Consider the following 22,982-nt stretch of genomic DNA (forward strand, 5'->3'; position numbering starts at 1 on the left):
ATGACCTGGCTTTGCTTCAAATGAGACCACTGAGAGTAAGACAGTATCTAAAACAAATTTAGACTAAAAAGAAAATTTGATGTAAAATCAATCTAAAGGAAGGGTTGCATTTAGATAGCACTTGCCAGACTTTAGGATACTCCAAAGAATGTGTATGTGGGGCTAACCTGAAGACCCAGTTGTACGTATTGTGGACTAGTGGTGTTAGAATCATTGAATCCTGACAGTGTCGGAGTAGGGAATTCAGCCCAACGAGTCTATGCTGACCCTCTGAAGGCCATCCCACCCAGACCCAACTCATCCCTGTAACCCTGCATTTCCCATGGCTAACCCACCTAGTCTGCACACTATGGACAATTTAGCATAGTCAATCCACTCTAACCTGCTCACCTTTGCACTGTGGGAGGGAACCAGAGCACTTGGAGGAAACCCGCACAGACATGGGAAGAACATGCAAACTTCATACAGATACCTGAGGGTGGGATTGAACCTGGGTCCGTGGTGCTGTGAGGCAGCAGTGTTGATCATTGAGCCATTCTGTTGACTCTGTACCCTGTCATAGTAGTGACAGGGGTTAGTCAACAGATTCAAGGTTAGATCAGCTCTTTGTTACGATCAGGTGAAGAGAGGAATTTGACTCCTCTTTTCTTGATGTATCATTGGTTGATTCCAACCAATCAAGACTAGGTGATGACCTAGTGGTATTATCGCTGGACTGCTAATTGAGAGCCCCAGAAAATGATGTGGGACCTGGGTTCAATTCAATAAAAAAAACATCTGGGATGAAAGTCTAATGAAGACTATTGCTGATTGTGAAGAAGAACCCATCTTGCCGTTGAGGGAAGGAGGATGCCAACCTTACCTGTTCTAGTCGAAATGTAACCCCTGACCCATACCAATATGGTTGACTCTCAACTGCCCTCTGGGCATACAATAAATGCTGATGTTGAATGAATAAATTTTTTAAATTATATTTTTATTTCTTTTTTAGCGCACAGCTCTTACATGTCAACTAAAATGTGATTACTTCGATCAAACTGAAGGAGTCAAATTACCTCAAATTAACTCAAATTCTTTGAGTTAAAGAACAGAAATTTTGTTACTTATAACCCTGAAAAAGTAATAAAAATGCAGTATCAAAGCACACACACACACAGGCGCATAACAAATTTAAAAAGAAATTGGTCTGATATGGAAAGGCAGAATTGGCTGCACAGTTGATTTTAACATATAGTCCTTTGAGGTGTAGATTTTAAAATTAAGGTCAGTTAGTTAAATGTTAATTATGGGCTGTGTTGAAGCTTGTAGAATTTGAGTTTTCGGTGAATGATTGTTGGCCTAAGCTGCTTTTTCACCAGGCTAAGACTTTGAGGTTGAGAGATACAGGGAGAGAGAAACACTTGACTTCTTTAGTTTTAATTCATATATATTTTTTCTCTCTTTACTCTGCTGAGCAAGTTACTGAAATATGGATCTTTTGAATTCCTGTGTCTGCCTCCTATTCTTTCCAAGCTGATTACTCAATAGCAACCTTCCATCTCCCAATTTGTGAATGTACCGTGCAAGTGTGAATTTAAAAAAAAGCGGCAGATATCTTGAATCTGACTTAGTTGTCTGTTTTCACTGTCTTTGGATGAAACAGTGATTTCAAAGCAGACGTTTTTTGTATTTCTTACACTCGGTTTCACAATGTACATCAATCTGTGGTCAGGTGATTACAGGAATCATTTCATACTAATATTTGTCCTTTTTTAAAAAATAACTTTAGTCCATGAATGCGACAGGCATTAAAGATCAGATGATGGAAGCTGCATATCGATCTTTTTTTTTTACAAATAACATGATATCTTTCAGTGCGAGCAGAGCACAGGGGGAGGGATGCTGCAGTGAAGCAATGTGCTAGCACAGGGTGATGAGCAAGGAGAAAAAAACGTGCACGCAAAATTCAGAATGGCAATCAATGGCGGTGATTTGAAAAAGGCATTGATATCCAGAAGTGCCTCCTCCATCGTGTTGAGGTGCTCAAAGTTCCGAGAGGCATGGACAGGGTAGAGAGGGAGAAACATTACTCAACTCGAGGGATCAAGAACGAAGGGTTCTTGTTTTAAGAATATGTTTAAGGTGAGGAGCTGGAGGTTTCTCGGTGATCTGAGAAAGAAATCAGCTGGAGGGCTGTGGGTATCTGAAACTCACTGCTTAAAATATCTGGCAAAAGCAGAATTACTCAAGTGTTGTCAAAACTCAGTGACTCTAGTGTGGTCACCCACTCCGACAAGCTGAGATCCAAAGAGGAACCCAACATTTTTGCTGCGATTTTGCCACTGAAAGGGCACGCATACATCCTCCAATGGGCATCTCTGGATTATAGCAATGTTTGGGTTCAGCAGAGCACTTTTGGCTGCATTCTGTTACTCTGTAGTGTCATAGTCGATTCTCTGACATTATGAATGACATGTATGGGCCATGTCTGATTGAGGTAAGCTCAAAGGGACTGACTGAGCTCTCTCTTCTATTAATATGGTAGTAAAGGGTGCAGAAAAGGTTTACAAGGATGTTGCTGGGGTTGGAGGGTTTGAGCTATAGAGAGAGGCTGAACCAACCTGCTCCCACCACCGCCAACCTCTTTATCTGCAGCTCTCCCTACACCCCCCACCCTCCCCCAGTCCTGAAGAAGGTTTATACCCAAAATGTCGACTTCTCCACCTCCTGATGCTGCCTGGTTTGCTGTGTTCTTCCAACCTCCTGCCTGGCTATTTTCCCTGGAGCATCAGAGGCTGAGGGGTGATCTTATAGAAGGTTATGAAATAAAGAGGGACATGGATAGGGTGAATTTACAAGGTCTTTTCTCCAGGGTAGGAGAATCCAAAACTGGAGGGTGTAGGTTTAAGGTGAGAGTGGGAAGATCTGGAAAGGACTAAGGGACAGTGTTTTCACACAGAGGATGGTGTGTGTATGGAATGAGTTGCCAGAGGAAATGGCGGAGGCTTGTACAATTATAGCATTTAAAAGGCACCTGGCTGGGTATATGAATCAGAAGGGTTTAGAGGGATATGCGTCAAGCGCTGGTAGATGGGACTAATTTAGGTGAGGATATCTGGTTGGAAGAATTGGACTGCAGGGTCTGTTTCTGTCCTGTGCAGCTCTATGACTCTTTGATTCTAAGTAGTCGATCCTGCCCACCATGAGGAAGCCTCACTAATTTCACATTTCATACTGTCTGGTTTGTTTTAGATTTTGCTTTTAAAATCTGTTTCACTTGAGATCGTTAAGGTCTAAGTGATGGTGAGTTTGTGCTTAAAAGCTCATAATTTCAGTCAGCCTAAAATTTCAATCAACTGTAACTTATACTCTCGTGCAACGTAAGATCCAAACGTTTTTCTCCCCTGATTGCTGACATTAAAATAAGGTAAATGATGATTACATCATCTCACATCTGGATGGGGATAGCCTGCAGGCAAGTTGGGCCATCTTCAGTCCAAACTGTGTAACATTGCAGAACCTTTACAAGTGTGAGACGCAACAGATGACATTCATAGCTCATTGCTTATGCAGGCACTGAGTTTCAGGTGTATGAGCAAGAAGGGCAGGATTTCATCGACTTGTCATTGTTTTCAACTGTCCATACTAAGTCCAGAATCATTAGGAACAGGAGTAGGCCATTTGGCCCCTTGTATCTGCTTTACCATTCAATAGGATCGTGGTTGATCTGCCTTTCCTCACATCCACTTTCCTGTCCTTTCCCCAGAATGCTTGATTTCCCGACTGATCACTAATCTCAGCCTTAAATATACACAAGGACTCTCTGTGACAAGGAGTTCCAAGGACTCAACCTTCTGAGAGAAGAATGTTTCCTTATCTCAGTCTGAAATTGGTGTCCCTTTATTCTGAGACAATGGCTTCTGGTCCTAGACTCTCCCAAAGGGGAAACATCCTCTCAGCATTCGGCCTGTTAAGCCCCTTCAGAATCCGATATGTTTCAATGAGATCGTCTCTCATTCTTCCAAACTCCGATGAGTGGAGTCCTGACCTGAGTCAAGACCAGAGTGGTGCTGATCTGAGGAGCAGGAAAATCGACGTTTCAGGCAAAAGCCCTTCATCAGGAAAGAGTCCTGACCTGACTAGCCTTTGGTCATAATACAATCACTCCATTCCAGGGTTCATCCTAGTGAAACTTCTCTGATGAAATAATTTTGTTTCCTTCAATACAGTGACAAAAACTGCTACCCAATCAGTTTTCTCCCCCTCTGGGTCCATGATTACTTCTGAGAGTCTATTTCCCTCCCCACCATGTTGTTCCACTCAAGTCACTCTTCTTGATCTTTAAGGAATACAATGAGAGCCACTAGCTTACATAATCATGCCCAATGTTGCACTTCTTTGGTTTCCAACAACAACCACTAACCTTGACCAGTTTTCATTAGGAACTCCAATCAGAAGGTGTATAATCTACAACAACCAACTCATCTCCGTAAGTGAGAGATTAGCTAACAATTGTGATTATTTGCAATTCCACCTCTTTGAGATTACATGAGATTACATTCCCTACAGTATGGAAACAGGCCCTTCGGTCCAACAAGTCCACACCGACCCTGCGAAGAGTAACCCACCCAGACCCATTTCCCTCTGCCTTATGCACCTAACACTATGGGCAATTTAGCATGGCCAATCCACCTGACCTGCACATCTTTGGACTGTGGGAGGAAACCGGAGCACCTGGAGGAAACCCACACAGACACGGGGAGAATGTGCAAACTCCACACAGTCACCAAGGCTGGAATTGAACTTGGGACCCTGGTGCTGTGAGGCACCATGCCTCCCATAAATGTTCAGGACATTTTCTACAATAATATTACTGTATAAGAGGCATCAGTGAGACTGGTCTTGGTACTGCCTGTCAGATCTCATGAACAAATGATAGAAATGCAAATTGTTGCTATTGCTGCTATTGTACCTCTATGCCTTCCTCCAGACTTACAACCATCCCACACCCCGTTCAACATCTTAAAGAACAGCTTAAAGTGGGGTGGGGCTGGGCAGTATTGAGAGAAGCAACGTGGTTTAAGGTGGAACTTCAGATCCAAGACCTCTGAGAGCATGGCGATAAATGACTGGGCAATTCAAATGCTCAAGAAGTTGGAATTGGAGGAGTGCAGAAGTTTCAGAGGGATGCAGTTGTAGAGGGGGTTGCAGAGAAAGTGGGGAGTAAGGCCATTAGTTTGCAAGTTACGACGTCTAGTTTTCTCACTGAGGAGTGATGTATGTGGCTGCTGCAGTTGAGAAAGGTAGGGAGAGAAATTTACTTGTTTTACCTGCAGGAATCTTTTCTACAGGGGAGTGCACACGCCTCTCTCCTGTTTATTTAAAGTTTGCACTTTCAGCTGGGCTGTATTTTCTCTGCACTCTGTCACTCATTTGCTTTTCCCCAAACCATGTTTGTTTTAACTATCCTTTGTGCAGCAACTGGAGGATTGTTTCAACAATTCGCCTAAGCTGCCGCTGTTCTGGTGAAGAAAGGCAGTGTGAATCCAAGGAGAGAAGCCGGGCTGTGGGGCATGTGTTAAAACACAAAAAAACAAGAGGATTTAACATGATTATGGATGGACTGTTACTTCTGGTTTATTTTTTAATGCAAAAAAAAATGCAACCACAGGTGTAGGAATTTAAACTTTGAAGGGAATTTTGTCACAATGAATAGAAGGGACCATTTACGTATCTAACTGCTATTAATGACAAGTGTTTTGAAAAAGAAGGAAGACAATTGAATTTTGAGGGACCGTGGCCAGTTTTTTAAGACGTTATTAAGTCTGCCTCAGACTAAAAGCCGCCCCCTTCTCTCTCTCTCTTTCTCTTCCCCCTGAGTTTAATGGCAGGCTTTGGCAGACAACCTACTGTGAAGCTGATTGATGCCCTGAACATCTGAGGGGCTTTTTGTGTTCAGCTGCTCACTATGAGGGGCCTTAATGTGTGAATACTTAAATAAGGTCAGACCTTATCACATGTAATCCGTGCCTGAGAGCAAATCAGCACTGACAAGCAGCCCTGCATAGCAAGCAGCACCAGTGAGAAAGAACATCATTTGTACCAGTATTCCAGGCAAGTCACAAAATTTCTGTCTTCCTCCTCTTTCCTTTCGTCCTTTAACTCTCTCTCTCTCCCATTTCATCTCTCCTTCTCTCTTCTTTTATACCACCCCTCTCATTTTCTGTTTCTCTCGTGTCTCACTTTCTCTCATTCCTTTCCCTCCCTTTACCCTCTCTTCTTTCCCTCCCCCACCAACCCCCTCCTCTCTTATTCCCTTTCTGCTTCCCTCCCTTTCCTACCCTTCTTATTTCTTTCCCTTGCTCTCCATCCTTTCCCTCCTTCATTACCCCCTCCCTGCCCTCTCCTTTTCCCCTCCTGCTCGTTCCCTCCCTCTCTCCCCTGTCCCTCTCTACCCCGTCCCTCTCTCCTCTCCTTTCTCCCCTGATTTCCCCAAATCCTCTATGCCCCCATTACCCCTTCATCTATCCTCCCACGCTATATTCCCCTCCACTGTTTCTTTGCGCTCCCTCCCACTTTATTCCACCCTTTATTTGTCTTGACATCAACTTGGCGCATTTGGAAAGCAGAAGGAAAAGCTGTTGGGCTAATCAACATGCAGGGATTGTTTTGTTTATAACAAAGTGATAGAGTTTTTCAGTGGGAGGTTCACTCAGATTCATCTTGGACGATGAAACTATGGTTGACCTGGACTCTTGCAGCAGAACAGGAATGGAGTAGGAATGTCACTGCTTTTTAAAAAGCTTCAAGGCACCTCATTGAATTGGATTCAGCTCAAGCCTCGCTCTGCCTCACAGGTCAATTCATGAAACGCCACTGAGGCGGGGGGGGGGGGAACTTGGTTACATCTAAGAACGGTGCAGTCCACATTCCTGTCAGCGTAATCCATTCCTGTGCCAGATCCTAGGTGCTCTTTCTCATGTCCTCACCCTGAAGTGTCCAACTGAGTTCTAACTGGTGACAGAGCCAGTTTATAACAGCGCTGTCTTTCACATTCCCACCACAGGCCTGTCACAGAGCTGGAGGAGCTGCCTTAACTGAACTGAGCTACAACACTGAAACGGGCTAAAGGAAGGCAGGAGGAAATCATTATCCAGCGTCTCCGTGCTCAAAGGTGATGGTTTGGCTCGCTAATCCTAGTTGGCAGATTCCCGTTTCCGTGCTCGTGCTGTTATCCCTACAGATTGAAGGTAAGCCGATACAACAGTCAGTCGTGAAGCTATGGCTTTTAGTTTCCAGGCTGTTTGCTGTTTGCTCATTCTGAGATTTCCACAACAATGTCCACATTTTCCTGACATAGGAAAGCTGCCCTCAATTTTGTCAGGGACATTTCATTTTTGATGGTTTTCAGGTTAATTTGATCAATCTTAAGGAAGTAATTTCCATCCGACGCAGCACAGTTCACTCTTTCCAGACTGGGGTTTTCACACTTCTCCAGCACACCTGCTGAACAAAGCACTTAAAAGGCAATGCTTTGGTAATTCTCACAAATGATTATCCATTTGATTTCTGTTTCTGGATATCCTTTCCATTTTCTTTTGGAATAAACACTGTATGTGGTTGCGTTGAAGTTGTAATGAAGAATTGATGTGCACGCAAAAGCAGAAACCCATGTTGTTCACAGTCTCTCCTTTTAATCATCTTCTTCCTCCTCAGCAGGAGAGTTTGTGTTTGTAAAAAGGTGCAACAAAACCTGGCGCTCGTCTTAAAATATTACCTGGGCACAGTGAAGGGAGCTTCAGTGTCTAGTAAAAGTGATTTGTGAGGCATGTGTTGTATTGCTATCTGAAATGTTGAAGTCTCTAGTTCCATTGAATAGTGACTGATGCAATTTGACTCATTGTATTGTTTTTCTATTTCTGTCTAAAATTGCAGAGCATCTTGATCTGTGTCACACTCGTGTGCCTTGCTGAGTGATATGCTGTAGACTTTGCAATATCATAATAGTCACTGTGATAGTGAAAGCAAGTGATTAGGCTGCAAGAACTTTGGAAAGGGTCTTTTGTCGATTGCAATCCAGGTTTTTGGCTGAATTCTGTGCTGTTTTCATTTTGCAATGTGCAGAACGTACGATGGTAATAAATATGTACACCAATGGCAACATCTGTGTATGATGATAGCAATAATTTGAGTTGATAGTCCATGTTGTATCTGTTGAAATAAAAATCTATAGGGAGAGGTTGAATAGGCTGGGGCTGTTTTCCCTGGAGCGTCGGAGGCTGAGCGGTGACCTTATAGCGGTTTGTAAAATCATGAGGTGCATGGGCAAAGATTTTTCCCTGGGGAGGGGGAGTCAAGAACTAGAGGGCATAGGTTTAGGGTGAGAGGGGTAAGATATAAAAAAGACCTAAGGGGCAAGATTTTCACACAGAGAGTGGTATGTGTGTGGAGTGCGTTGCCAGAGGAAGTGGTGGAGGCTGGTATAATTACAACATTTAAAAGACATCTGGCTGGGTATATGAATTTGGAGGGATATGAACCGGGTGCTGGCAGGTGGGATTAGATTGGGTTGGGATATCTGGTCAGCATGGACGGGTTGGACTGAAGGGTCTGTTTCCGTGCTGTACACCTTATGACTGTATGACTCTTGAAACCGTACTCCCAGACTGTGAGGCAGAGCATCTATGTATTCACATGCTGAGCAAAATGACACTTCACACTGTGAGTGCCTGATCTCAGGGGGACTTGCTTACGAGGAAAAGTGGATTCCTGGTGGAATGGTAAGGAAGAGACAATTCCGGACTGGAGGAAAAGGTTTCACAGACCCTCAGCAAGAGGAAGTTGCTCCACTTAAGCTCTTCCTTCAGTTACTAACAGTGCTTACTTTCCATAGCAACTTGCTCCCGGGTTTGACTTAGACTGTATTCTCTGTCACAAGATCGATCTTAAAAAGGGAGTAGAGAGGGAGGAGATGCTCAAATGATATGGAACCCCACATGTCACTTTTTAACCTTGCAGTGAAATAGTTTCTGTGGATCTGTTTCTAAAGCTAGGAAAACATTTTAATAAGTTGTATATATTCTAAAATCCATTTTTATAAAGAATCAAAATGACCAATTTTGAATTTAGCATTTCCTTTAGTGAGATTTTTCAGTGAATTTGAACAGCATATACAACCCCCTTCTGACTAATGTTCAAATGGTGTTGTCCATAAAGGAGTGTTTCAGTGTGAGAGACGGATCTCCAGCTGAAGGTTGTGGGTGGGGATTCTGTGCAATGTTTCACACAGATGTGGAGAAAGAGGGGAAAGTAAGGAATGTGTGAATTCTTCTTGTGACCTTGTCTGAGTTGTCTCGGGTTTTCAGCTTTCTGTATTCTTAAAGGGGCAGCACATTGTTAGAATCACAGATGGGCCAACTCACTCTTGTCTGTGTGCATTTTTAAAAAAAGTTTTGATTGACAATAAGAAGTACCAAATTTTACTTCACGCCTTCCTTCATGCCTTCATTACCTGTAAACTTGACTATTGATGTGCATTCCTGATCGGACTTCCATGCTGTTTAAACTTGAGGTCCAAATGCCAACCATCCCTGTCCTAATTCATTGCAATTCTCTTTCCCTCATCACTTGTGGGTGGCACGGTGGCACAGTGGTTAGCAGTGTTGCCTCACAGCGCCAGAGACCCGGATTCAATTCCCGCCTCAGGCGACTGCCTGTGTGGAGTTTGCACGTTCTCCCCGTGTCTGCGTGGGTTTCCTCCGGGTGCTCCGGTTTCCTTCCACAGTCCAAAGATGTGCGGGTCAGGTGAATTGGCCATGCTAAATTGCCTGTAGTGTTAGGTAAGGGGTATATGTAGGGGTATGGGTGGGTTGCACTTCGGCGGGTCAGTGTGGACTTGTTGGGCCGAAGGGCCTGTTTCCACACTGTAAGTAATCTAATCTAACCTCTGTGCTTGCTGGCCTACACTGGCTCAACTGATTTCAAAATTCTCATCTTTGTTTTCACCACCCTCACGTTCTTCATCTCCTTATCTTGTAATCTCCTCTGGCCCAGAAACCTCCCGACATCCTCCATTCTGGCATCAATGATTGATGTGCCACTGAAGGTCACTGTGTATTCAATTACTTAAGCCCAGAGCCTGAGATGCCTTTCTCTACACCTTTCCACCTCTCTTCTCATTTGAGTTGCATTGAATTGAATTGAATTTATTGTCATGTGTACCATGAAAATCTTTGTCTTGCGTGCAGATCACAGAATTAAGTAGCATAGGTAAGTAAATGATAGTAAACCACAGCAAAAACAAAAACACAGATGCAGCCCAATGTTAAAAGTTTGTGAGGCCATTCAGTATTCTTTAAGACACTCTTCAAAGCCCACCTCCTTGACCCAGCTTTTCACCATCTGTACTAACATCATCTTGTGCAGCTCCATGTTATGGTACTCCTGGGAAGTGCCAGGAAATGTTTTATTACATTAATTTAAGACTGAGATGAGAAGGAATTTCTCCTCTGAGGGTTGCAAGTCTTTGGAACTCCTTGCCGCTGTGGGGGCAGAGTCTGTGTGTGTGTGTGTGTGTGTGTGTGTATTTAAGGCTGGGATAGACTCTTGATCAGTCAATGATTACAGGGAAAGGGCAGGAAAGTGAATGTGAGGAATGTCGGATGAGCGTGGATGAAGTGTGGAGCTAGAAAAAGCACAGCAGGTCAAGCAGCATCAGAGGAGAAGCTGAGTCAATGTTTCAGGTCGGAATCTTTCTCCAGGACTTTCATCCTTACTGCTTGACCTGCTGCGCTTTTTTCCAGCTCCACTCGACTCTCCAGCATCTGCAGTTTTACTATCCCCAATGTCAGATCAGCCACATTCCTATTGAATGGTGGAGCAGGACTGAGGGGCCAAATGGCCTGCTCTGGTTCCTGTTTCCTATGGTGAAAGATGCGAAACGAATACAAGGTGTCACTGTGGATGCATTTTTTGCAAGCCTTTTTTTCATTATTGTGTAGTTAGAATTCTCACTGTTTGGAGAGATTAGATGTTCATTCAGTGCAAAAACAGATTAGGCGGTATTAGAGTGACAGTGAAGCTTGGCATTGTGCTACAAGTTAAAAGGTTGATTGTATGGCAGAAAGATAGTGGCACCTCTGACAACCATACAGTAAACCCTGCCCTTGGTAATGTCTGATGAATACAGATGCAATTCACTACTACTCACTACTCTCTTTGCTAATTACCTACAACAGTGTGCTTATGTGCAGTCCACCTTTTGCAACATGCACAATGTTTTGTCTCAGGCTTTAGATTAGATTAGATTCCCTACAGTGTGGAAACAGGCCCTGCGGCCCAACCAGTCTACACCGACCTGCTGAAGAGTAACCCATCCAGATCCGTTTCCCTCTGACTAATGTACCTAACACTACGGGCAATTTAGCACGGCCAATTCACCTAACCTGCACATCTTTGGACTGTGGGAGGAAACCGGGGCACCCAGAGGAAACCCACACAGACACAGGGAGAATGTGCAAACTCCACACAGACAGTCGCCCGAGGCTGGAATCAAACCTGGGACCCTGGTGCTGTGAGGCAGCAGTGCTAAACACTGAATTTGAACAATTATGAGGTGGAAAATTTGTGTCCCTTTTAAATGTCAGGTATAGACAGGATGGATCGAGTGAATCCTAAGAAGAGTATAAAGAAAGTAGGAGTATACATAAGAGGGAAATCAGGAGGGCAAAACGGGGACATGAGATAGCTTTGGCAAATAGAATTAAAGAGAATCCAAAGGGTTTTTACAAATACCTTAATGACAAAAGGGTAACTAGAGAGAGAATAGGGCCCCTCAAAGATCAGCAAGGCGGCCTTTGTGTGGAGCCACAGAAAATGGGGGAGATACTAAATGAATATTTTGCATCAGTATTTACTGTGGAAAAGGATATGAAAGATATAGAGAGTAGGGAAATAGATGGTGACATCTTGCAAAATGTCCAGATTACAGAGGAGATAAGCGCTGAATGTCTTGAAACGATTAAAAGTGAATACATCCCCAGGACCTGATCAGATGTACCCGAGAACTCTGTGGGAAGCTAGAGAAGTGATTGCTGGGCCTCTTGCTGAGATATTTGTATCATCAATAGTCACAGGTGAGGTGCCAGAAGACTGAAGGTTGGCAAACGTGGTGCCACTGTTTAAGAAGGGTGGTAAGGACAAGCCAGGGAACTATAGACCGGTGAGCCTGACCTCGGTGGTGGGCAAGTTGTTGGAGAGAATCCTGAAGGACAGGATGTACATGTATTTGGCAAGGCAAGGACTGATTCGGGATAGTCAACATGGCTTTGTGGGTGGGAAATCATGTCTCACAAACTTGATTGAGTTTTTAGAGGAAGTAACAAAGAGGATTGATTAGGGCAGAGTGGTAGATGTGATCTATTTGGATTTCAGTAAGGCGTTCGACAAGGTTCCCCATGAGACACTGGTTAGCAAGGTTATATCTCACGGAATCCAGGCAGAGCTAGCCATTTGGATACAGAACTGGCTCAAAGGTAGAAGACAGAGGGTGATGCAGGAGGGTTGTTTTTAAGACTGGAAGTCTGTGACCAGTGGAGTGCCACAAGGATCCGTGCTGGGTCCCCTACTTTTTGTCATTTACATAAATGATTTGGATGCGAGCATAAGAGGTACAGTTAGTAAGTTTGCAAATGACACCAAAAGTGGAGGTATAGTGGACAGTGAAGAGGGTTACCTCAGATTACAACAGGATCTGGACCAGATGGGCCAGTTGGCTGAGAAGTGGCAGATGAAGTTTAATTCAGATAAATGCAAGGTGCTGCATTTTGGGAAAGCAAATCTTAGCAGGACTTATACACTTAATGGTAAGGTCCTAGGGAATGTTGCTGAACAAAGAGAGCTTGGAGTGCAGGTTCGTAGCTCCTTGAAAGTGGAATCGCAGGTAGATAGGATAGTGAAGAAGGCGTTTGGTATACTTTCCTTTATTGGTCAGAGAATTGAGTACAGGAATTGGGAGGTCATGTTGCGACTGTACAGGACATTGGTTAGGCCACTGTTGGAATATTGTGTGTAATTCTGGTCTCCTTCCCATCAGAAAGATGTTGTGAAAGTTGAAAGGGTTCAGAAAAGAATTACAAGGATGTTGCCAAGGTTGGAGGATCTGAGCTACAAGGAGAGGCTAAACAGGCTGGGGCTGTTTTCCCTGAAGTGTCAGAGGCTGAGGGGTGACCTTATAGAGGTTTACAAAATTATGAGGGGCATGGATGGGATAAATAGACAAAGTCTTTTCCCTGGGGTCGGGGAGTCCAGAACTAGAGGGCATAGGTTTAGGTTTAGGGAAAAGATATAAAAGAGACCTAAGGGGCAACTTTTTCACACAGAGGGTGGTACGTGTATGGAATGGGCTGCCAGAGGAAGTGGTGGAGGCTGGTACAATTGCAACATTTAAGAGGCATTTGAATGGGTATTTGAATAGGAAGGGTTTGGAGGGATGTGGACTGGGTGCTGGCAGGTGAGACTAGATTGGGTTGGAATGTCTGGCTGGCATGGACAGGTTGGACCGAAGGATCTGTTTCCATGCTGTACTTCTCTGTGTCTCCATGACTCTAAATCATCTTAAGGGGATAAGCAATGCCACTGGAGGTTTTGAAATTAAGGTAGCATGTATAAGTTCAGGGGACAGTTGGTTCCAATATAATATGCTAGTTCTGTTACTGTGCAATCCCGTGTCATAAGAAAATCCCCCAATAGCAGCACCATTTAAATCAATGAGTAACATCACAGCCAATACAGGGAAGGAAAGTTTGCATTCTACAAAGATTGGTCTAAATTCTTCAATCACTTTAAAGCCAATTCAAGTTGAATAAACGTGCATTATTACAGAAATGGCAATGGTTGATGTTGACTTTAGATTAGCCATGATCCTGTTCAAAGACGGGGTGGTCTCGATGGGCCGAATAGCCCACTCCTGCTCTTAATTTTGATGCTCACGTGAAATTCTCCTGTGAAGTGCCTCAGAATCTTTCTCACCACATCGGCCCTATAAAAATGCAAGTTATATGTTGTTGTTGGACGTGTTACTTTGCCTTTTAATAAAAATCTTTGAAAAGGTTGAAATGGACTGCAAAAGTTTAATGGGGAGTTTACTTCAGTTACGAGAGTTGTTGCAGATATCAGTAACTGTTGTTACCCTTGGATGCCAGCCCAAGTGTCTGACTTTGTCTCCCACTTATAAATGGCCTTGCAGCTGTTAAAGAGCACAAGAAGTGGAGCTGCTCTTTATTTGACCCTGCATCAAGATGTTCCTTTAAACTGCGATTCTGTGATGCTGCTAATTGAGTTCTCAACTGGAGTTACAGCTCGTGACCAGCCTCTGGGCCAGAAGGTCGTGGGCTCAAGCTGGGGCACAGGCAGCTATCTCTCCCAGGACAGCGCTGAGGGAGCACTGCACTGTCAGAGGCACAGTCTTCCCTGAGTGCGATAGCAAGTAGCTGGGAATCTGAAAGATGAGTAGACTGCACCGAAAGTGTTGGGCACTTCAACCCCTCTGAATTTAAATAAAATTGATAGATATCCAACTCACTCTGAATTCACTTGAAACTGACATATACGCATTAGATCTTACAAAGCAATGAAAGGCCATCTGATTTTTCACTCTGGCAGATACTGCTTGGCCTCTGAAGCGTTGTCTTCGAGAGTGAGAATCAGATGACCTTTCATTGCTTTTCAAAATCTAATGCGTATATGTGAGTTTCAAGGGAATTCAGAGTGAGTTGGATACTAGTTCCAAGGGTTTTCGTTTGGAATTTGACAAGTTCTTAATGGGAAATGGCACAGCAAATACAGACTTACAAGTGCACTGTGAAAGGGGAGAACAGGTTAGTACAGTTGGCCAGAGCTATGTGCTTAATAAGCAGTAAGATATAAAAAAGACCTAAGGGGCAACTTTTTCACACAGAGGGTGATACGTGTATGGAATGAGCTGCCAGAGGATGTGGTGGAGGCTGGTAAAATTGCAACATTTAAGAGGCATTTGAATCTCACGGGACAGTTGGTTCCAATATAATATGCTAGTTCTGTTACTGTGCGATCCCGTGTCATAAGAAAAACCTGTCTATCTCCTTCTTAAATGTATTCAATGTTCCAGCATCCACTGCACTCTAGAGTACTGATATGCATAGACTCACCATCTCGTGAGATGAGTAATTCATCTTAATCTCTGTTTTAAATCTACTGCCACGTATCCTAAAACTATGGCGAAGTATTACTCGCTGAAGTGATTGTGACGTGGTGGTAATGTCACTGGGTTTGTAATTGGATTGATGAATGGAGGCAATGGAGTTCAATTTCACCGGCACCACTAGAATTTCAAAATTCAGATAATACATCTGTAGTCAGACTCCATAATGGTGAGTTAGGAACCACTGCCATTTGACTCATTCCCTGTTCTTTAGGGAAGGAAAACTATCATCCTTAGCTGGTCTGCACATATATGACTCCAGACCCATGGTTGACCTCTAAGTGCCCTCTGAAATAGCTGTAACAATCCACTCTAGCCCAGATCAAGGGCAGCAATTGGTGTTAGTGATACCCACATCCTGAGATGAAAAAAAAGTATCAACACTTGAATCCATGAGCTTCTGATTCAACAATAGGAGTGTTACTCACCGAGTACTGGATAGACCAATTGTTGATTCCAACCTGTTTGGAAAGATTAATATTTTCAAAATATTCACAGTGTATTTCTGGTTCTGTATCTGCCATGATTGTGCCATTTCCTATTGAGAACTTATCAAGTTCCAAACCAAAACCCTGGGAACTAGTATCCAACTCACTTGCATTCTCGTTTATAGTCAGCTACTAATTTTCCCAGCTCCACAGGATAGGTTTGGGTGATGGAGGGGCTGGGAAAATTGGGAAATGTAAACTCAGGATCAATCCTTCCCACACAATTGTATGCTTCCCAGCTTTGAAATGCACGTGCAGGCAGCACTGGGAGGTGAGCTAATTATGGTGATGATTAATGGGTGTTCACACCTTTGCCACTGGCACCCATTGTCTCAACGGCCCATCAACTCACGAACAGTGAGAGACAGTGGGTGGGGGAGGGAATTGGAGGAGATTTCAAAGCGTCATGGGAGTAGCCACTTAAAGGTGCAAAATGGCAAGAAGCTTGATAACCCTTTAGATGTCCACAGGGAAATGCTTGCCCTATTTTTTGTCAGCTGTAGGTGGATCCATTGGCTCGAGCTGCATTTGAGCAATGTGCTGGCTGTCCTATCAGTGGTGTAGTGCAGTTTAGCTCAGCTGCTGAACAGTTGGTTTGTGATGCTAACAGTGTGGGTTCAATCCCCGCACCGGCTGAGGTTACCTCTCCCCTCACCTGAAGCACGGTGACCCTCAGGTTAAACCACCATCAGTCATCTCCCTCTATCTATCATGTGCTGGTATTGGACTGTCACCTGATGAAGGAGGAGTGTTCCGAAAGCTTATGATTTCAAGTAAACCTGTTGGACTATAACCTGGTGTCGTCTGAATTCTGACCATCCCCCTTTCTAATGAGCGAGGGGACCTATGGTCTGGTAAGAGTATGGTGCCTCCTTCACCTTCATCTGCAATGTACTCTGTGTATCTGCCAGCCATTCTTCACGTCAGTCCTCCCACATCCTCTGATCACCCTATTTCAATGAGTGGCTTCTGAATTGAACCTCTCTGGGAAGCTTGCACACACACCCCAATAACACACAAAACTGAGTTCCCGACCAGCCTGGCATTCACTTCAATGGGATAGTATAGTTCCAGTTCTCTCTACTTGTTTAACTGAACTGAAACTATAATCCAATGGGGATAAGTCACAACCCATTCATCTCTGTACGCAGTACTGCATCCACAAGTATTCTGGTTAATATTTAATTCTGTGTTAAACAAAACTTCAATTATCAAATAAAGCAGATCAATCTTTTACAGTCAATACTAAATAGATTCAGATGGTTTGACCATGGGCAAATAGAATTAGACACTATAGATGAGCCAAACACAATTTGTTTAATTCTGGTTTATGTAAGGTGTTAATTGCCAACCTTGTAACCTTGTATAAACAGACTTTCTTTTGTAGAAGCTGTTAGTGGATAATTAAATTTACAAGTTCACAAGCACTCGGGCAGCCCTCCTACAAAATCAACTTTGATGGAGTAGACACCGTGTCATCATAGGTAACAACCTTTTCCATCAACAGATCCTGTTTTCTCAATTCTCAAATGACCAGCATTCCAGGCAAGAGCAAAGGAAATGTTTCAATGACATTCTGAAGCTCTCTTTGAAATTGATATTCATGATATGGAGGACCATGTTTACAGAATGACAACAACTTATCCATCAAGCTGCATCATAATCCTGAAGCTCAATGTCCTAACAATGAAGCAGAGCAAAGGGAGAGAAGGAAAGAAGAGGGATCAAATCCTGCTCTCCTGGTCCCACTACCTCGCAGGACATCCTGTTCCATTTTACCCAAAGATCTGAGGGTTGGGAATTAGGCTTGTCCAGGCCAGGGGCAATAACATGTGGCCCTGAATGTAGGGAGAGCCGACAATGAAATCCATGTTGCCATTTCCACCCCCCTCCTCTCTGAATTTCATTTAGAGTCTTAGAGTCATACAGCACAGAAACAGACCCTTCGGTCAACCAGGGTAAAAAATGAGGTCTGCAGATGCTGGAGATCACAGTTGAAAATGTGTTGCTGGTTAAAGCACAGCAGGTCAGGCAGCATCCAAGGAATAGGAAATTCGACGTTTCGGGCATAAGCCCTTCATCAGCCCTTCGGTCAACCAACCCATGCCAACCATAATCTCAAACTAGACTAGTCCCACCTGCCTGAATTCTGAGGGTCTCTCGACCTCAAACATTAACTCTGATTTCTCTCCACAGATGCCGCCAGACCTGCTAAGCCTATCCAGCAATTGCTGTCTTTGTCCCTCCAAACAGTTCTTATTCATGTTCATGAATAAATGTCTTTCAAACATTGTATCTGTCTCCGCATCCACCACATCCTCTGGAAGTTCATTCCACGCATGAACCACTCTTTGTGTATTTGAGAGAAAATATTGCCTTTCATGTCTTTTTTAGATCTTTCTCCTCGCCCCTTAAAAATGTGCCCTTAAAAATTTACATTCATGAAGTTTTGTTGCTCTGCCAAGTACTCAGGACATTTGCATCAAGCAGCTACCTGTTTCCAATAAAAATATAAAGTTTTAGAAGGAGTTGGTCTAATTAAGATTCACCTTTTTTAAAGAGGCAAGTAAGAAAGTGGTGCAGATTAAGTAGGCAGTACCATTATCGAGGACATCTACATGAACATGGGGCAGGTGTGATGTCAGAATAAAGTTTCCCTTAATCTAAGAATATCATTTAATCCAAGGAGATCACCCATGTCTGCTTCCTTGTGAAGTGGGTTTTGTGTCTGAGTTAATTTGTGGTATACACTCTCCAATTTAGTTGGGAGCCTTTTACCTTCAAGAATTTCCTGTAAACTGGTATTGCCACGTGACATAACATCAACTCCTGGTGCAAATCTTTGCCCAAGTTGCCTCATTCTTTTTGCAATAATTCTTCACTTAACAAACTCCAAGCTGTCCCTCCCAAACTGAATCCCAACAACACAAATTTCCAGCAGTGACTGCTCACTCAGGCATGTACGCCAGTTCAAAAAAAGCTCAGCACACACATTACTTATGTAAGTTAAGTGACAAAATGGACCAAACATCTGTTTGACGGATGAATCCTTATCCAATCAAACTTTTACCTCGAATTATTAATTTCGAGATCTGATCAAAATAAGAAATGAATCAGAGATGCAATTCGAAGAGCAGTTTACTCATGAGCTTCTTCTACGGAATAATTCTTTATCTGAAGAAGAGTCATACTGGACTCAACGCGGACTCTGTTTCTCTTATCACGGATGCTGCCAGACCTGCTGAGTTTCTCCAGCAGAATCACAGAATTATTATGGTCATTCCCCCCATTGTGCCTACACTCACTCTATTATTTCATCCTAATCTCCTCCCTTTTACATCAGACCTTCACATCTGTATTGCTTTGATTGTTCATTAGTCTGCTGTCCTCCCAGCCAATGTGTCCCTACTTTACATTCTTCCTGTTTGGATTTCTGAATTCTTGGGTGCTATATTTAAACAGTCTCAGAGATGAAGGTGATAGAACATGTGTGGGATTTCCTTGCAGCTGAGCAGTTTATAAGGAATGATGCAGGCAGCTATATAAATACAATTATCTGAGGCTTTGCACAGAATACTTCGATTTAGATCTGAAACCTTTCAGATGCCGATTGTTGTCTGAAAGCGTCAGACTGTTTCCAGTTGGGGAGGCCTCACCTCAAGGTGAGGTAGAGAGTGAGCCATGAACCACAAAAGAACAATGTCTCCTAGGTACTGCAAGTAGTGTGTGGTGTACAGCCACCTATATCACAGAATGGTGGAGCAGGACAAGAGATGGCAAGGAGTATGAGCCAGGAAAGTGGTAATTAGTTTTCCAGCCACATGTCCAGAGTCATTCCAATCTACAAGCGATATTTAAGTGAGGCTGAGATGTCGCTCAGTTACAGAGTGATTCTCACAATCTTAGGGTGGTTAACAGCCACCTGTAATGCAACAAACACAGCTGAAGTACGCTTTCCCCTCTAAGCAGCACATACTCCTGACTTTGAACTATTTGGCTGCTGTAGTTTGATCAAAAGCCTGGAACCCCATCCTGAACAGCATGGACCATGGACTGTAGTGTGGCTCACCATCTTCAACAAATGCTGGGCATTGTGAACAAATACCAAACCGTTTGGATTTTAGCGGCATGGGCTGGGAAGGTAAATATTGTCTAACTTCTTGATTACCACAGGATTGAAAGATTGTTGGTGATACGCAGGACTGTAACATTGAGGTTAAAATCAAATCAGTGGTGATCTCATTGAATGGCAGAACAGGCTAGAAGGACTGAGTGGCCTAATCTCATTCCTCGTGCGTATGTTCGTCGACTGCTGGGGAGAATTCTTCAAGTTCGCAACAATTTATAATTCAGAAGAAAAAAATACAGCAAAATAGGCGGCACGGTGGTTAGCATTGCTGCCTCCCAGCACCAGGGTCCCAGGTTCGATTCCAGCTTCAGGTGACTCTTTGTGTGGAGTTTGCACATTCTCCCTGTGTCTGTGTAGGTTTCCTCCCACAGTTCAAAGATGTGCAGGTTAGGTGAATTGGCCTTGGTAAAATTGCCCATAGTGTTAGGTGCATTAGTCAGAGGGAGTTGGGTCTGGGTGGGTTACTCTTCAGAGGGTCGGTGTGGACTGTCTGGGCCGAAGGACCTGTTTCCACACTGTAGGGAGTCTAATCTCAAATTACAACATTCTTGGGTTTACCCTTTGAGCAGAAGATGAAAAACATCAGCAACATGTTATTGTTGATTAGGGGTTTAGATAGGGTTGACAGTGAGAACCTTTTTTCCGCTAATGGAGTCAGCTGTTACTAGGGGACACAGCTTTAAATTAAGGGGTGGTAGGTATAGGACAGACGTTAGGGGTAGATTTTTTACTCAGCGGGTTGTGAGTTCATGGAATGCCCTGCCAGTAGCAGTGGTGGACTCTCCCTCTTTATGGTCATTTAAGCAGGCATTGGACAAGCATATGGAGGTTATTGGGCTAGTGTAGGTTAGGTAGGCTTCGGTCGGCGCAACATCGAGGGCTGAAGGGCCTGTGCTGTGCTGTATTTTTCTATGTTCTATGTTCTATGTATAATGCCATGGTTCTGAAGGGGTCAATGGTCATTGGCTGCACCCATTCTACTAATGTTGCACCTAGTCTGTGTCATGGAGTTATCTAGATCACTCTCACGTTTCGATGGAGCAGATGCATCTGTATTAGCTCCCTAAGGTCTTTATAAATTTGCCTGAGCACATGCAGTTGCAATTATTTTCAACATGCATAAATCATTTTGTAAAATCATCTTGTAATCTAAGAGCAACGTGTCTTCCGTAAATAGTCTACCTTGATGTACCTATGCCACTAATCACTAGACAGAGTAAAAAGCAAATGAGAATTAGTGGCAGCAATCCACCCTCACTCAGTACCACATACAGGTGGAGGTGACAATTCAGTCAAGGGGCCTGGGGTGGTCACTTGGAAAATTCCACGCTTTGTTCTCTCTTTTCAGTAATGTTTAGATTCTGCGCTAACAAGAGACTGTTAATGTGGTGTTGGTTCAAGATCCAACCAATTGCACAAGGGATGTTTCCAGCTTTTAAAAACCGGCTTTGAATTTCTCTTTGGGTTTGAAATTGAACGCAGTAGGAATCAGTCAATGTGATGAAGATTTTGAATGTTAGCAGACTTTCTTCCTTGCAGTCTGGCAAGTAATCCTTTTAACTTGCATGAAAATTAATGGCACATCTTCTGTTAGTGAGGAGGATACAGTGACAATTTGTTGGCTTCAGTCACTTTGAACTCCACGCTTCAATAAACCTTTACAGTTTGGCATTTGAACCACTAAATGTATTCTGAAAAAGAGTGCTGCATTTTGATTTTTTTAATGGTGTGCTACAGAATTAAATTGTATGTTGTAAAACAAGGCTGTGCACATTGGCATACAATAATTTGACCAGGGTGAAAACAGGAAGGGTTATTTCACCTATTTCATAGATGGTTTTAGTGTTTGGGCCGTACGTGAGCATTCATTTACCCTGCACCTCCGAATCAGAATGGAAAATTGGTGGAAGCAATCTATTTGTATTCAATCCAAACTTTGTCATCGATTCTGGGGGAGGCTAATTGAAAGGCTATGGTGAAATCACGCTGTTTTCCTTCAGACTGAAATTTAGTGTCTGTGTTGAGCAAGTTTGGTACACCAGAAATGTTATCGTAAATTGCCATCTGTGAGACTCATGTTGCGGTGGGTGTAAGTTTGGGGTAACTTGCCAATTTCGCTGTTACGGGAAATTGCTGTTCATTTTTTGCAGGAGATACCTGGGGTTATTTCCTGAAGAAAATCAGAGTTTTATTTAAAAAAATCATCCATGAGGTGAGGGCATCACTGGCTAGGCCAGCATTTATACTGTCCATCCCACTCCAGAGGGCAACTAAGAGTCAACCAAAATGCTGTGGGTCTGGAGTCACGTGTAGGCCAGACCAGGTAAGGATGGCAGTTTCCTTCCCTAAAGAATGTTAGTGAATAGGATCAGTTTTTCCCAACAATCAATTTATGACCATTCTCCACCTCTGAATTCCAGATTATTCAATTTCCACTATTACCATGGTGGGATTTGAACCCAGGTCCCCACAACATCACCTGGGTCTGTGGATGAGCAATCCTGTGATAATACGACTCGGCCATTGCCATCCCGAGTTAAGTCTGCTGCTGCTGCTATCGTTGTATTTGTAAAATGTCTTTTACACGGCTTCCTAGCTCGGGAATGAAACCCCATTTTCCTGCTTCTATGCCCTTCAGTTTTCACTGCTGAGGTTATTAACTGCTACATCTGCTGTACTAATGATGCATTTAATGACCTTTGATGACATTTGGAGGAGACATTCATGTAATTCAAAAAAGTGATAATCACCATTCTGTGAACACACTGGCTTAATTCTTAGAAAAGTCTCAATACTGTAAATATGTTGTTATCTCCAGCCTCCTGTTGTTCTGCTCTAGCATGTACCATATGCTATCCTTACGATGACACATAAACCCAGACTAGTCCACACATCAAATCTGAGAAGCTTTTTCCTGATTGCCACATTCAATTGGTTGTGTTGGAGTCATAGAGTTATACAACACAGAAACTGACTCTTTGGCCCACTATCTCTATGCTGACCAACAAATACCAAACTACACTAATCTCATTGACGCACTTGGTCCATAGCCTACGATTCCCTGGCATTTAAGAAGCATCTGGAAGAGCACTATAAATGTTGCGATAGTACATGGCTGCACCACCCTCTTAGGCAGCACACACCATAA

The 22,982-nt window shown here is 43.4% G+C and overlaps 1 protein-coding gene across 3 annotated transcripts in view; it reads left to right on the top strand.

Moving 5' to 3' along the window:
- Positions 1-22,982, top strand: part of bmpr1ba (bone morphogenetic protein receptor, type IBa) — a 504,629-nt gene that overhangs the window by 365,067 nt on the left and 116,580 nt on the right. For all 3 annotated transcript variants that reach the window (XM_060851677.1, XM_060851678.1, XM_060851679.1), the window contains one exon: positions 7,046-7,229. In XM_060851677.1, the coding sequence (XP_060707660.1) occupies positions 7,157-7,229 (73 nt within the window). In that variant the 5' untranslated portion in view covers positions 7,046-7,156. The remainder of the gene's footprint in view (positions 1-7,045; positions 7,230-22,982) is intronic.

The sequence above is a fragment of the Hemiscyllium ocellatum genome, chromosome 36 (assembly GCF_020745735.1).
Source record: "Hemiscyllium ocellatum isolate sHemOce1 chromosome 36, sHemOce1.pat.X.cur, whole genome shotgun sequence".
Lineage (NCBI taxonomy): Eukaryota > Metazoa > Chordata > Chondrichthyes > Orectolobiformes > Hemiscylliidae > Hemiscyllium > Hemiscyllium ocellatum.